This window comes from Paroedura picta, chromosome 4, assembly GCF_049243985.1.
Source record: "Paroedura picta isolate Pp20150507F chromosome 4, Ppicta_v3.0, whole genome shotgun sequence".
Lineage (NCBI taxonomy): Eukaryota > Metazoa > Chordata > Lepidosauria > Squamata > Gekkonidae > Paroedura > Paroedura picta.
The window spans coordinates 67,828,952-67,843,711 of NC_135372.1; the positions used below are offsets into that span (position 1 = coordinate 67,828,952).

At 41.7% G+C, this 14,760-nt stretch overlaps 1 protein-coding gene across 2 annotated transcripts in view; it reads right to left on the reverse strand.

The window, feature by feature from the left end:
- Positions 1-14,760, reverse strand: part of MIGA1 (mitoguardin 1) — a 41,029-nt gene that overhangs the window by 20,675 nt on the left and 5,594 nt on the right. For both annotated transcript variants that reach the window (XM_077333288.1, XM_077333289.1), the window contains exons 4-7: positions 13,451-13,587; positions 10,362-10,488; positions 9,446-9,582; positions 8,332-8,455 (exon numbers count right to left, since the gene is read on the reverse strand). In XM_077333288.1, the coding sequence (XP_077189403.1) occupies positions 8,332-8,455; positions 9,446-9,582; positions 10,362-10,488; positions 13,451-13,587 (525 nt within the window). The remainder of the gene's footprint in view (positions 1-8,331; positions 8,456-9,445; positions 9,583-10,361; positions 10,489-13,450; positions 13,588-14,760) is intronic.

The following is a 14,760-nucleotide window of genomic DNA, read 5'->3' on the forward strand; positions in this document are numbered from 1 at the left end:
GTAAGGTGAAGTCTAAATGAAGTAAATAAACAAATGTGGCTTAGTTATGGTTGTCTTGCTGTCACAGGGCCCACCACAGCAGAAAATTGCAAGTTATCACAGGAGCTCTGGATAGAGAATAGTGATTATCAGAAGTGATAGAAGTCACATCTCCTACCAGAAGTGGAACAGCATGTCCCCTCATCGTGCCCTCACCATCCCAGGCTCCTTCTAAGATGACATTTACCTGCAAATGACTTGGGAAGGCCAGCAAGACTGGGGCTTTTTAAGCCCCAAGCAATAGGAACAGGAGGAAGAAGTGGAGGCTTGACATGGTAGGGAGGAGAGGGGGTCAAAGGTACGTAATCAAGATTGAAAGGAAGGAAACTGACCTTGACCAGTTATATGGTAAACAAAGAAATGAACAAAATTATGCCCCATAATATAAATTATTATAGCAAGGAGACTATGATAAGACTGTTGTGAAATCTCTGCAACCATTTGGAAGGTTTAGCCACCTCCAGTCAATAACGCAAAGGATTCTAAATCTCAGTGTCCATGGGAAAGCAGTGGAGTCTAAAAACGTAAAAGATAGAAGGGACAGAAGGCAAAGCTGGAGGAGAGAAGCAAAAAAAGTGAAAGCAGAAAGCTGAAGATGGAAGAAGGAAACAAAAATAAGTGGGTAGAAGAAAAATAGAACACAAAACATGATGGGGTAAGTGGGAGACAAGGAATTGAACTGCCAGGGCAGGCAAATGCAAAAACCAAGAGGAGGAGAAGGAACGGGGAAATGAGATCATCTGATGAGTCTTTGTGAGTTTGGCAGATCTACAGTTGTGCACATGTAGAGGAGGCTCAGCTGAAGATATAATTATGTCACACTGTGCATACAGGGCATTTTCAGAGAGACTTCGGAGGCCTACATAGTATTGTTTGTTATGGTTCAGACTCCACGAAGAACTTCTGACTTCTGGTCAGAACAGGATGACTCTGTAACCTATAGGACAGTTTTAATTGCCACAATAGCTGAGAAGAAAAAAGATATTAAAACTTGTCCACTATACTGCAGTGTCTGGTTTATTTGATCATGTAATTGAATTGGGCAATATTTGAAGTCCTCCATGCTGTATAAAATCTGAGTTAGCGCTAGAGTTCCCAGCTATGGAGAGAGAGGGATTTGGGAAAGGGAACAATTTCAGCATGGCATATTGCCATAGTCCCCCCCCCCTCCAAAGCAGCCATTTTCTCCAGGGAAACGGATCTTGGCCATCTGGAGATTAACTGGAATAATTGGAGATCTCCACATGCTTCCTAGAGGTTGGCAGCCCTAATTAGAGCAACTGAAAATGCTAATTTGTTGCACATTTATTTAGAAATTCTGCAATACACTGAACAATTGTTATAGTGATGTATGTTTTTAAACAAATAACTATCATCAAACCACTGACATATGCAAAGGCTAGGGAAAGGCAGACAATAAAAACAGGCTGAAGAGCGGAAAAAATCCTTCACATAATGACCCATCTCTGTACATGGTCACAAACACAGAACCGATCTGGGAGATGGAAAACCATATTCTTCTGACTCAGGGGGAACAGCATGTCATCTCAGACAATTCTGGAGGGCCTGCACCATGGAGCTGTTCCACCAGGCCTATGATTGAGGCCAGGAAAGAACATCACAGATGCTAGCCTCTCTGCCTGACAACCCATCTGCCCTCCTACAAATAAAAAAAATCCTTCCAAGATCTGGCCAATGCTCAGAAAGCCAAATTATCAGAAGGAGGTAGCTTTTTAATGTTTTAAACCTCTTAATACCTTACTGGTATGACGGTTTTTGTGTCTGTTGTCAGCTGTCCTGAGCTGTCCAAGGTACAAATTTTTAACCATTGGCTCTATAAGGTGGAGCCTGTTCAGGTCTGTCTGGCCCTGGAATGGAGGACAACTTGGGCGAGCCCAGATTGGCCAGCCCCCAACAGCCACACCCACTCTGGCTGTGGAGAGCGATGGAACTGCACCCATCTGCCTGGCCCTCTGTGCAGCGGCTATGGTGCTGAGGTGGCAGCGCTGGAGCCGCCAGCCCCATAACAACTGTGGCACTGCCACCAACAAAGGCTATGGGAGGGATCAGGCTGCCACCTCCTCTGCGCAGCACCCTGTATGGCTGAGCTGCCGGCACTGGAAGTGGTGGCATACACTGGGGCGATGTGTGGGGCCAGCCTGCTGCCTACAGTGGGGCTCCCGGCCGGGGAGGGCAGCAGACAGGCGGAGACTCCTGCCGAGCCCCCGTTCCCCTGATATAGAGGGAGCCCAGCTTGTGATGGAGAGAAGCAGGTGGAACGGCAGGGACGTCAACGGCCCTGGGAGGGGGGCCCCTCTAATGTCCATTGCATCCCTGGATGCATTGGGCTTTACAGCTAGTAATAATAATAATACTTTTATTATTAACTTATAGACTTCAGGAACTTGCAAGCTGCAAAAATAGTTTCCAATTTATTTTTAAGACAATAGAATTACATGTGATGCAATAAAGCAAAAGGCATATAGGTAAATCCATGAACAGCTTTAGAAATATTACTGTTTTGTTTGCTCAGGTCAATTCAGTTTGACAGCAGCTAAACACTTCAGATGCAAAATTAATTTCATAGGAAAACAGCAAAAGAAAGAAAGAAATGACATTATTTGTAGACGTCTAAATTAATCTTATGTGATCTTTCCTTCACATACAATAAAAGCATTCGCAGGAACTACAGGCCACCACACCGCCTTCACATTCCATGTGAATATGCTGGGAGAAGCAGAAGTGTCATCTTTCAATCCTCCACTCACCAGCATAACTTTAAGCGTGTGACTAATGCCAATGCTTCAGGTATGACTGAAGTCTATGCCTTCAGAACTAACCACATAGATTGAATTAGGCCCCCAAATTAAACTCAAGTGTAACAGAGTTGGTTTATGATTACACTGTGATTAATAACTTCAAAGTTTCAAATGGCCTCATGATATTCAAAAGTGACTAAAATGATTGGTGATGATTTATGTTATAATCCCAGTACATCAGAAGCTACTTTAAACACTAGCTAGAACATTCTCAAGTTGATAACTATAGTACTTCCTTACTCTCTGACACATGCACAAGAATACCATCATGGGTTTAGCTATTAAGAATTTTAATTAGAAGCATAAAGATGCACATTATCCCTTCAACCTTCTCCATGCAGTTACGAGCAGAAATATTTAATCTCATCATCTCATCAATTTTTTTATTCCATTTGAGAGCAAAGGGAGCAATCTTGGAATCAGCATAAAGATTTCAGGAGGGAGAACGAAATTGGGCTCTAAGGATACCTGTTGATGCATCCCAAAAGCTTAAATTTCCACCCCTCCAACCCCAGGTACTAAAGTGGACTACCACCCTCCCAGGCACTGCTAAGAGTCTTTGCAAAAGAACTCTGTGTTGTATAAACTCCAAATACTGTTTGGGGGGCAAGGCACAAAGGATCACAGCGAAAGGAACCAAAAAGATAATTAATGTCTCTGTGAGAGAAAGGGCTGTTGATCCTTCCTTAAAGCAGGCGGTGGTGCATCCACCTCTAAAGAAACCTACTCTGGACCTTGGAGAGCTGAATAACTGCCCTCCTATCTCAAAAATACCATTCTTAAGCCAAATGACTGAGCAAGTGGCATCTTGGCAACTTCAGGGATTCTTGAATTAAGCAGATCATTTGTATCCATTTCAATCTGGTTTGGGGCCTAGTTATGGGCTTGAAACAGCCTTGATCACTGTGATGGACAACCTGCACAAGCACATGAAGAGGAGCAGTGCGATTATTAATGCTCCTGAACCTCTCAGGGTCTGTTTTTCAATATAATCTACCATGGTATCCTTCTGGACAGCCTTTCAGGGTTGGGACTGGGATGCACCATTTGGCAGTGATTTAGTCTGACCACAAACGCAAGTTTCAGTGCAGTGCTGAGAGACTGCTGCTTGGATCCTTGGCATCTGGCCCATTGAGTCCCACAACTTATTTACTTATGCTTATACACAAACCAGGGAGGCTGTGGAAACTATGAACAAGTGACTGGTTGCAGTTTTAGAATATATGACAGTTAACAAGCTGACACAGGAATTAAGATGGCGCCTATTCTGGATGCAGTTGCACTCCCCCAAAGAAACAGGTTTATAGCTTGGGGTGCTACAGGGCCTGGGTTTCCTAAAGGATAAACCAATGACAGCAGTAGCAAGGGCACCTCTTGTGAGTCAGCAGCAGCCTTTCTTGGACAGAAAAGATCCTACCATTGTGGTGCATGCCCTGGTCACATCTAGATTAGATTACTGCAATGACCTCTCCAGTCCTTGAAGACCGGCCAGAAACTACCGTTGGGACAGAATGCTACAGCCAGGATGCTGATTAGAGGGATCATAGGAACCATATCATGCTATCTACATATGCTCCCAATTTACTTCTGGGCCTAATTCAAGACACTGGTGTGGACCTTTAAAACCCTATATGGCCTGGGGTCAGCTCACCAGAAAGTCTCCTACCCAACCATGGTAGTCATCTTAATAGGCCCTATACTGGGAGCTTCTGCCATCTGAGCCTACACAAGTGACTACCCAGGAAAGGGCCTTCTTGGTGATTATGACAAAACTTTCATACCCCTCCCCAGTGAAATCTGCCTGTCTCCCTCTACTGTTGTCTTCCCTCAAGAAGCAAGACCTTTTTTTGTTTTATTTGGCATTCCATCACTAACTCTCATTAGTCCTCCTTGGTGGTGTACGTTGACATGTTTTGTTTTAAGCATTCTGTATATGTATTTTAAAAGCTGTTTTTAATGTCTGAAGAATCTCCAATGTGTCTTTCCATCTTGGGAACAGAAGTGGGTCAAAAGATGGTATAAATATGTTATAAGCAGATAAATAATTGTGGGATAACTCAGAGTACAAAGAGGCTCACTAGGCTGCCTGAACAGGCAGTGACCTGTGCTCATCTCCTACACAACCAACATGATTCCTCCACCGTCCACAAAACCAGCTTTGGTGTGTACATACCTTGATGGCATAAATGACATGTGCATACATGAGTCACCCCCAAATTCTCAGGAGGGATTTATAATTTTGAGAACCTTTAACCTTAACCGGAATTCAACCGGCAACCATTGCAATTGATGAAGGATGGGCTGGATGTGGAATCTCCACGGTGTCGCTGGCCGCTACATTTTGGACCAGCTGTAGTTTCCGGGTCAAGGCTAAGGGCAGGCCTGCGTAGAGCGAGTTACAGAAATCCAGCCTGGAGGTGACTGTCGCCTTCAAGGCCATACGTGGTCAGGGCCCAGTGTACCTGAGGGACCGCCTCCCTGCCTATGCCCCCAAAGAGCCTTACGCTCCACCGCCATCAACCGGTTAATGGTCCCTGGCCCTAAAGCAGTTTGCCTGGCCTCAACCAAGGTTTCTCTGTCCTGGCCCCCACCTGGTGGAACGAGCTCCCAGAAGAGATCAGAGCCCTAACGGAACTAAAACAGTTCCGCAAGGCCTGCAAAAGGGAACTCTTCCACCAGGCATTTGGCTGAGGCCAGGCCAGCCAACCAACCAACATCTGTAGGGCCCCTGCCCCCCTGCCCAAGAAACCCACTAAGACTCCTGAACCTGCTTGAGTTACTACTGTTTATATTATGCTGTTATACTGTTGCTATACCGTCACCCGGTTTATCAATTAACAATATGTTACTATATGTATAAAAGAGCCTCTTGTGGCGCAGAGTGGTAAGGCAGCCATCTGAAAGCTTTGCCCATAAGGCTGGGAGTTCAATCCCAGCAGCCGGCTCAAGGTTGACTCAGCCTTCCATCCTTCCGAGGTCGGTAAAATGAGTACCCAGCTTGCTGGGGGGTAAACGGTCATGACTGGGGAAGGCACTGGCAAACCACCCCGTATTGAGTCTGCCATGAAAACGCTAGAGGGCGTCACCCCAAGGGTCAGACATGACTCGGTGCTTGCACAGGGGATACCTTTACCTTTACCTTTTTACTATATGTATGGTTTCATGTATGGTTTCAGTTATATGTAAACCACCCTGAGCCTTTAGGATCCTTCATATAAATATGAATAAATAAATAAAATGAAAACAAACAATGCTTTGTTCATGCTGTGTCCTAGACAGTTTGTACAAACCAGTTTGTATGGGATCTGAACTGAGCTGGACTGTCTTCTACACAATCACACAGATGGTTGTTTACAACCACTGGTTCAGCTCATCGTTCTCCTTTCCTAACATACCTCAATCCCAGGTGGTTTGTCTCCCCATCCCAATCTCAATTGGCCAGAATGCTTGCAGACAACAGGATTCAGGCAGAATGCCAAGTTTTAACATATTATACTGCCTTCATATCCCAACACTGTCATAACATTACTGACATTGCAAGTCTTCTTGCCAAGCTACGTCCCACCTCCCCATTGCCACGTCTGAAGTTATGTTGATTCTGGCAGAATCCAATCTCTTAGTCCCAAGGAGGTTATGGCTAATGCCTATTTCTAAAAAAATATTCTTCAATTATTCAGCTAAAATTCTTGTGGGTAGAAAATGTTGACTATAATGGGAAGATGTCTCAGTTACGCAGATATTTTCAAAAGGATCTGAAGTAACAGAGAGGACTGCATCCTTGCTGGTCAGATAAGGGCATGGGACAAATTTCATCTGATAGACAAAAATGATAATGTGTAGAAAATATCTGTGTTTGAAGTCTGTGGGCAGAATTTAAAGACAAGTAGAATGAAGGACAGGATTGGGGCAAGATGGATCAATAAACAATTTTTAAATCAAATCAAAGGCCTTTTTCAGGGCCCCCTTTCTCTTCCCAATAACAAAAAGCAACCACCACAACAAATCTACAAATGAAATTAAAGCTGAGACTCCTTATCACATTCTCTTACTACCTAATGGCATTCTTTTATCTGAACAATTGACAGGGGATATCAGAAGGATGTTTTTAGTTAAAAGATAAACAGGAAGAATGAGTTAGCTGCTGGACACATGGAAGGACAGAATTCATTCAGTCCCTATAAAATTAGAATCTGTAGTCATGGCTGACTGCCTCTGCAGGAAAGAATTTAAAAAGGAAATTGACATCCAGCAGCTGACATGCAGATAAATGCCAGTGGCAATGGATTTCAGTGTGACTTCAAGCATCAGAGCTCCTTTCTGTTTACTGACTTACAGTAACAGGTGGCAGGTAAACGTGCCAGAAAACTAGCTAAATTTAGCTTGCGTGTCACTGCAAGTACACTTAGAATGTCATTGGAAATAACAGATGGAGTGCTGACCCCTGGTGGCTGTCATATTTCCACTTCATAAAATACAAAAAGTCATGAAACAATTTCAGGAGACCAAGAGTTTCTAATTATATCATTTACATGTATTATGAATTGCTTATTGTGAGAATAACAGATCGGGTCCCCATGGAGAATTTCAGTAGATGGGGTGGAAGTTAGTCTTTTATTATTATCCCGTTCACTTGCATTTGCTGGCAGGGGCTCATGGGAATTGTAGTCCATGAACATCTGGAGGACCACAGGTTGACTACCCCCGCTCTATGGGATCTAATCCAATATATAAAAAATCCAAATAGTTTAATACCAAGAGAACTGAGCACACTGATGTTAAGCTTGCCCATTTTGCAGACTTCCATTGGCAGCTTATGGGGAAAATATCTTCTTTCATATTTAACAATGACAAAACAAGATGTCTCAGTCAAGCATTGTAGCTGTTTAAAATTATTCTAAAATGCACTAGCATTTTTGAGGAACAAATACTGAGCACTAAACCCGCTTTGCCCCAAGCACAGAATTTTTCATCTGTTAATTTGTGAGCTGTGGAATGTATTGGTGGTCAGCTTCCCCAAATGCCTGACATATATCTGTCAAATTCATACTATTGGGTAAACTAACCACAATGCTGCCCCCTACTGCTCTTAAGTTTTTTTGCAAGTGAAATATTTGAGTTTGTTAGCATATTAACAGCTACTGTTATTCTAACAGAAGTAATGATAAACATTTTCCAAGTGCTGTAGATTCAAAATTTACATCAAAATTTATTGACCACATTCAGGGGCCTGAGTCATTTGAATGCTGCCACTTGATTAGGAATGACAAAGATTATGACTCAATATTCTGATTCAGAAAGCAAAAAACTTCAACACCAATGGGAACTGAATCACCTACATGAAACTGGTCTTCTGTGCAGAAGAAATAAAATTGTGAGTTTTATCTTATCATCCTGTTATTATGACCCATTCCCCATAGCCTAGAATGGCCGACGACATGGTCAAGAAAAATGCAGATGGAAACCAGAAACTCACCAATATCGTTAGCAAAGGAAGCTGGGTCACAGGCCCCAAGAGAGGCTTCAAATTCTTCCTGAAGACGATAAGCTCTCTGAAGCAAGGATTCAAGCTTATGAATGAACTCAGCACTAATGATGTCCTGAAGACAGAAACTGAAGCATGTAAATGAGTTCTTTCACAAATATTTAAACAGCTAATAGACATTTTGGTAGGATAAGGATCAGCAAAGTCCTTCAGTAATGCATCCTTTATAGAGAACCAGATGCAACAACTGTAGGATACGGCACTCATACAACTATAAATTTAATGCAGAGGTTGAATCGCAGCCACTGAACAGCTGGAAAATTACACATATGGGCATGTTTATTTTAAAAAGGTTATACAATTCTAAAAGTGTGGTTTACTTCCCAATAAATACAGCGGGCACAGATGAAAGGATGAGGCTGCCAGGATATAAATCTTTAACCAATGAAGTTTAGATACCCTGACATTTGCTAACTGATGGGTATACAAAATAAACTTGGTTATGGGGAAGAGTATTGTCGCTGTAGGGTGCATACTAAAAGTAACTAGGGATAGATTCTGATGGAGGGAAGACTAAGACCTATTTATACCAAGTAGAGTACTGGGGTCGGATTGAGTAAGTTTGAGCTTGTATAAATTTTTCCTATCTTGATGCTTGATCCTTTTATGTTAAATAACCACATTATTGTTTATATTTTAAGTTTATGAAAGGTAAAGATAAACTGAGAGGAGGTTGGTAGGTTTTTTAAACACTATTTTTCTCTTGCTTACAGGTGATTCCCTCTGTCTTCGAGAAACTGGAAGCCAGTGGCATTTTGTCTCCTTCACTATCATCTTTTTCATCAATAGGGTCCAATAATTTCTTCCCACAATGAGCAGGGAAAGGAGAAAGTGGGGTAACGTAGCAAAACCAAAAGATATGAAGTAGAATTTTTAACTAATATCTGTTTTAATTGCAATACAATGGCATTCACACTTGGACTATAATAAAACATTCTACAAGAAGAAATTTTAGCTTCTTCATTGTCAGCTAAAATACAATTTGGAAGTTATACAGAAACAGTATAGAATTATATGATGAAATTGTACATTGTTATTTACTCACTTCTACACTTTCCTCTGCAATAGCATCACCTGCTCCAAGCTTGATGGAACTACAGTTTGCTTCATCTTCAACTTGTCTGTTACGAAATGTAAGTGCCTGCTCCCATCGCTGCAGTGCCTCTTCAAAAAGTTCCATTCCTGGAAGAAATGTTTACAAACACACAGTGCTATCAAGCTTTCAATATGTCTTAGCTGTTACTTTGTGTCTGGAACTACTCACTTGAGCTATTTGAAACTTGGCAGACAGTTTGTGGTAGTTTATCCATCCCCTAAATATAGACATGGTGGCCTATATTGCATGGGTAGATCAAAAGGGAGTATGCCATGTTAGAAGAGACTAGATTTAAAGCCCATTTTAATTGAAAATAAAATGGGCGCTAGATGCCATAGGACCTGGGCCCGACTCCCAAAGGCTTCTGCGTAGGCCTGGACTGGGTCCGTGGGGCCGCAGAAGCCTTAATCCTCCTCCCCCAGCAGATGACAGAAGGCTGAAGCGGGGCCGGGGCTGGATTGGGGGGAAGCGGCGTTGGGCGGGTGTGCGGGTGGAAAGGAGCAGGGCCACCGCGTCAAAGACGCAGCGGTCCTGCTCCTTTCCCCGCATCAAGGTGGAGGCAATGGGGAGGTGCGCTTAACTTTATTAAGACTAGTCAGAATAATGATGTACAAGCTTTTTCAGAATTTTGCTTAGTTCTGCTCTCTGCAAAGGTCTGGACACCCTGAGAGCAGAAAGATTCCCTAAGTTGGCCTCAGAGTCCTTTTCAGTCAACACATCTATCTTTTTAATCCATGCGAAGGTCCTAGCATACCCTGAAAGATTACATTAGTTGTGATGACATTAGATGACACTGGCATGTGCTTGTTCATTCTGAGCATTTTAAAATACATAGAATGTAATGCCAAAAAGGCTGTATACTTACCCATCAAGTACAAGTTTTCTGGAGTAGTTACTGGAATATTGATCAGTTTCATATCATCCTCATCAGTTTTGTCCCAGGAATTTGAATTGACACAAACACAGCTAGGACAGGAAGTAGCACTTTGGACCTAATTTTAAAAAGTATAGGAAAGTAGGGACTGATCAATCCCTAGCTATCAAATCTTATCCTTAGGACAGGATAACTAGTTCTTTCCCAATTACTTTGTCATTATACTTGAATAATGTTCTTTATTATAGTAAATAGAATACAGGATGGTCTTGACAGGCTGGAAAACTGGGCTAAAATGAATAAAATGAAATTCAAGAGTGAAAAATGTCAAGTTCTTTATTTAAGTAGGCAAAATTCAATGCATCATTATAGTCTGGGGGAGACAGGTCTCTGTAGTAATGTGTGACAAGGACCTAGGGGTCTTAGTAGACCATACACTAAACATGAGTCATCAATATGACCCAGTTGAGTCATCAATATGACCCAGTTGCTAAAAAGGAGCAAATGGGAATCAAAAGAAGTATAGTGTCCAGATTGCACAGGATGATGGTACAGCTTTACTCTGCTCTGGTCGGATCTCAGAGTATCATATTCAGCTTTGGGCCCCACACTTGAAGAAGGATGTAGACAAACTGTAGCAAGTCCAGAGGAGGGCAACAAAAATGGTGTGGAGTTTGGCAACCAAGACGTAGGAGGAAAGGCTGAGGGAGCTTGGTCTGTTTAGCCTGGAGAGAAGATGACTAAGAGGGGATATGATAGCCTTCTTCAAGTACCTGAAGGGCTGTCACATAGAGGATGGAGCAGAATCATTTACTGTTGCCCCAGAGGGTCGGACCAGAACAAAAAAAATCTCAGCTTAACATCTGGAAGAAGTTCCTGGCCATTAAAGCGGTTCCTCAATGGAAGAAGCTTCCTTGGGAGGTGGTGGCTTCTCCTTCTTTGAAAGTTGTAAATCAGAGGCTAGATAGCCATCTGACCGAAATGCTGATTCTGTGAATTTAGGCATATTGTAAGTGGATGGGCAGAAGGGATTGCGTCTGAGCTTGACTTCTGTGGCCCTTTCTTGCATGCCCAGGGAAATGCTGATAGCCAGACCAGACTGATCAGGGATTCTGTTTTTTTATTGTGTGTGGGGGAAGGCATTATCTGGACATGGAATTGGGGTCACTGTGGGTGGGCAGGTAACTGAATTTTCTGCATTATGCACGTGGTTGGACTAGATGACCCTGGAGGTACCGTCTAACTATGATTCTAAACAAAATGCTCAAGGATTAATATTATACAGCTAGAAACAGTATATGTACAATTCTTTTATCCCAGTCTCAAGAATAAAATACTGTCCAGGGTGAGAGAGGGGGTGGTATGAAGAAAGGTCTTTACATAGTTATACTGCAAAGGATCCAAGGTGATATATGCTTCCCCTATCCCCCAGATGTCTACTCTTTTATCTATCTAAATTATATGTCCACCCATTCTCCCTTACTTATGCACATTCCTTTCTCCATCTCTTGGACATGTGTTTCTCTTCCAGGGTTGCTCCTTTTCCCCCACTCCCTCTGTCATGTATGCTGTTTCAGACAACACTTGCCATAAGGATATTACAATACACATTGCAAAAGAATGTCTGAAGGTTTCAAAATTACATTCCAACACATTATAGAAACCACACTAGTCATGATTCACACTGTAAGAGCAAAATCTTTCTAACTATCATATATACTGAACTGAAAGCTTCCTTCAGATACCTTTTGAGACAGGATGTGAATAGGTAAGCAAATGAAGATATTTATATATACATGGCTAGAGGCCAAGAGGTCATTAAACTTCTGCAGAGGAAGAATGAAGAGTGCTATTTAGAAAGGTCCATTTAATATTTAAAGAACTTTCTGAAATATCTTTTACTGAAGCCAAATTTACATTTTAGATGAAAAATATGAACTTTTCATGAAAAGGCTTAAGTAATAAGGAAAACCAAAGGAAATGCCATTAGACAAGCTAGTTCTCTGGTTTCTTTTGCCACTAGAGGGGACTATGAAGATCAAAAGCACTGAGACAAACCACAACATGAAAGTTCTAATAGTACATTATATCATCCTTGAGTATGCTCTGGACTTATCATCTAAGTGTGTGTTCCATGTTTGGAACTTAATTCTCAGGCATGCAGAAGTGCAACTGGGATCAGAACCATGGAGAGTGGAGGTTTCATTTAACCATGCCCCTGCGCATACACAAGGACAAACATATCATTAGATATTAAGAGCATCTGAGAAAACTTATTTTCAAAGGACCGTCTATCTAGTCTTATCAAATCATTTTGTTCTCTAAAAGGAGAGGTCAGTCTTCAAAAAGGATCAAACCATAGCAATGTGGATCTATTAACTAGGTTAGCTGCCACTCAAAGAGACTACTTGTAAACAAGAAAGATTCCAAACGGAGTTGCACCTATTAAACCCAAATGATATTATTCATGTCTTCAAATTATCTCTTCTAAGAAGAGTATTTTTCAGAATGTTACAGAAGAATCTTCACCCTGCTTTGTTCTACACATGAAAACTGCATGGCAGCTTATCTAAGAAATAATGGCTCCCCTGGTCTTATAACTATTTAAATTGTGATTATTTTTATCCTACCTCAGCCAAATCTACAAAACACATCTAAGATACTCTGACATATAGAATCTTAGCCTAGAGCAGGAAAAGATTATAACAAATATTTTACTAGAATAAGATAATTAAGTCCTTTTCCCAGGGGGATATCACTACAACTGTCATAATTACATGGACACAAATGTAGTTGGTGTGTATCAATAGTCACACACAGAAATCTTATGATGTTCCCTGAATACAATTACAGTTTAATTCTAGCATGCTTATACACTTTCTACTCTTTTTAGTCTATTTAGATTTTCAGCCTTGGTTGGGAAAGTATACTGCTCAAGTTACTGGGACTGGCTTCAACAAAATGTCTGAGAAAGTCTGCTTTGTAAGGAAAGCCAAGGTGAATAGCTAAGAAACTATGGAAAAATTAAGGTAATGGCTTATTTTCAACGATAACAAACCGTATTAATAGATTACACTTACTGAGGCCAAACTCTGTACTGAACCTGAATATTTACTGAAGAGGCTTCCATTTGCATTTATACAAAACTGAGAACCTTTTTCTTTGGCTGAACTCAGTGAGAGCGTTAGATTTTGTCTGCTGCTGGAGCAACTGGAATCTGAAATGAAATACACAGTGATTAAGAATTTCAGCTGCTAAAATATGGTATCCAGTTAAAAAAAGGCCTTGAGCTGAGGGATACCTACATTTTCTATAGCATTTCAACAGTTAGGTTCAATAATGGTTGAAGAAGAATTTGCACTTTCTGTTCTAGAATGTTACTAATGCAATTCAAGGGAATATTGAGACCCTTAATATCTAAATCACATTTCAGTGGGTCAGTAGACAAAGTGTTCACCCACTGTTTGCTTTATAGAACAGCAGAACCATGCTTTTTGTTAGAGCAAGGCTTTAAGAAAATAGAAAATGAAGACAGGAAGTATACATATAGTTTTATACTGGGGCTGCTAGTACTGGAAATGCTCTGTATGCTTTCTGCCCTTACAGTCTTCTACCCCTGCTACAGGCCTACGGACTCATTTTCACTCTTACATTGTAAGTAGCTGTGTGACAGTTTGCTGAGAGAGTAGGTGAAAGTAAAGAATGCAGAGGACACCATTAAGAACACATGCCATCACCTGTGTATGCACTGCACATATAGCTGTTCAGTAGTACATTGCAGTGGCAAACTGCTAACTGTAAATGAATGGTGGCAAGTCACAAAAATGGGAAGCATGCATGCTGGACGGGAGATGGCCTGTATGACCCCCTCCCAACTCTATGATTCTATAGTTCTAAGGCTAAGTCTTTATGGCTGTCCATCCTAATGGACAGATAAGAAGTTTCACTCTTACAGTAGTGGCACATTTCAGGCACCTTCACCTCTAGCCTGGCAGATGGAAGGTGTTCTTCTTTACAATATTCTCCAATGAGGTTGGCCAGAGGAGCAGAACTCACACTTGTATCTTCAGTCTTACAGAAAGTCCAGTCATCTTTATCGGAACATACAAAACCAGGAAACTTTGGTTCCTACCAACTGATTGACTAGCAAAATGTTGAGGTCATTCCTGACAAATGAATCAGCTGTATGATTTCCATTTAGCACCTGTTCCCTAACAGAAAGAGCCCATCCAAGCTTTGCTTTATGTCACTGGAACAAGAGGAGTTTCAGAAGACCTCGGTAAGCATTGCCTTTACATGTGCCCATTCAGCAGTTTTTACACCTCTATCATAGATTGAGGGCCCAAAATTCTGTGACTGTCCACACTGTGACAGCCCTCTTGGGGTGGTG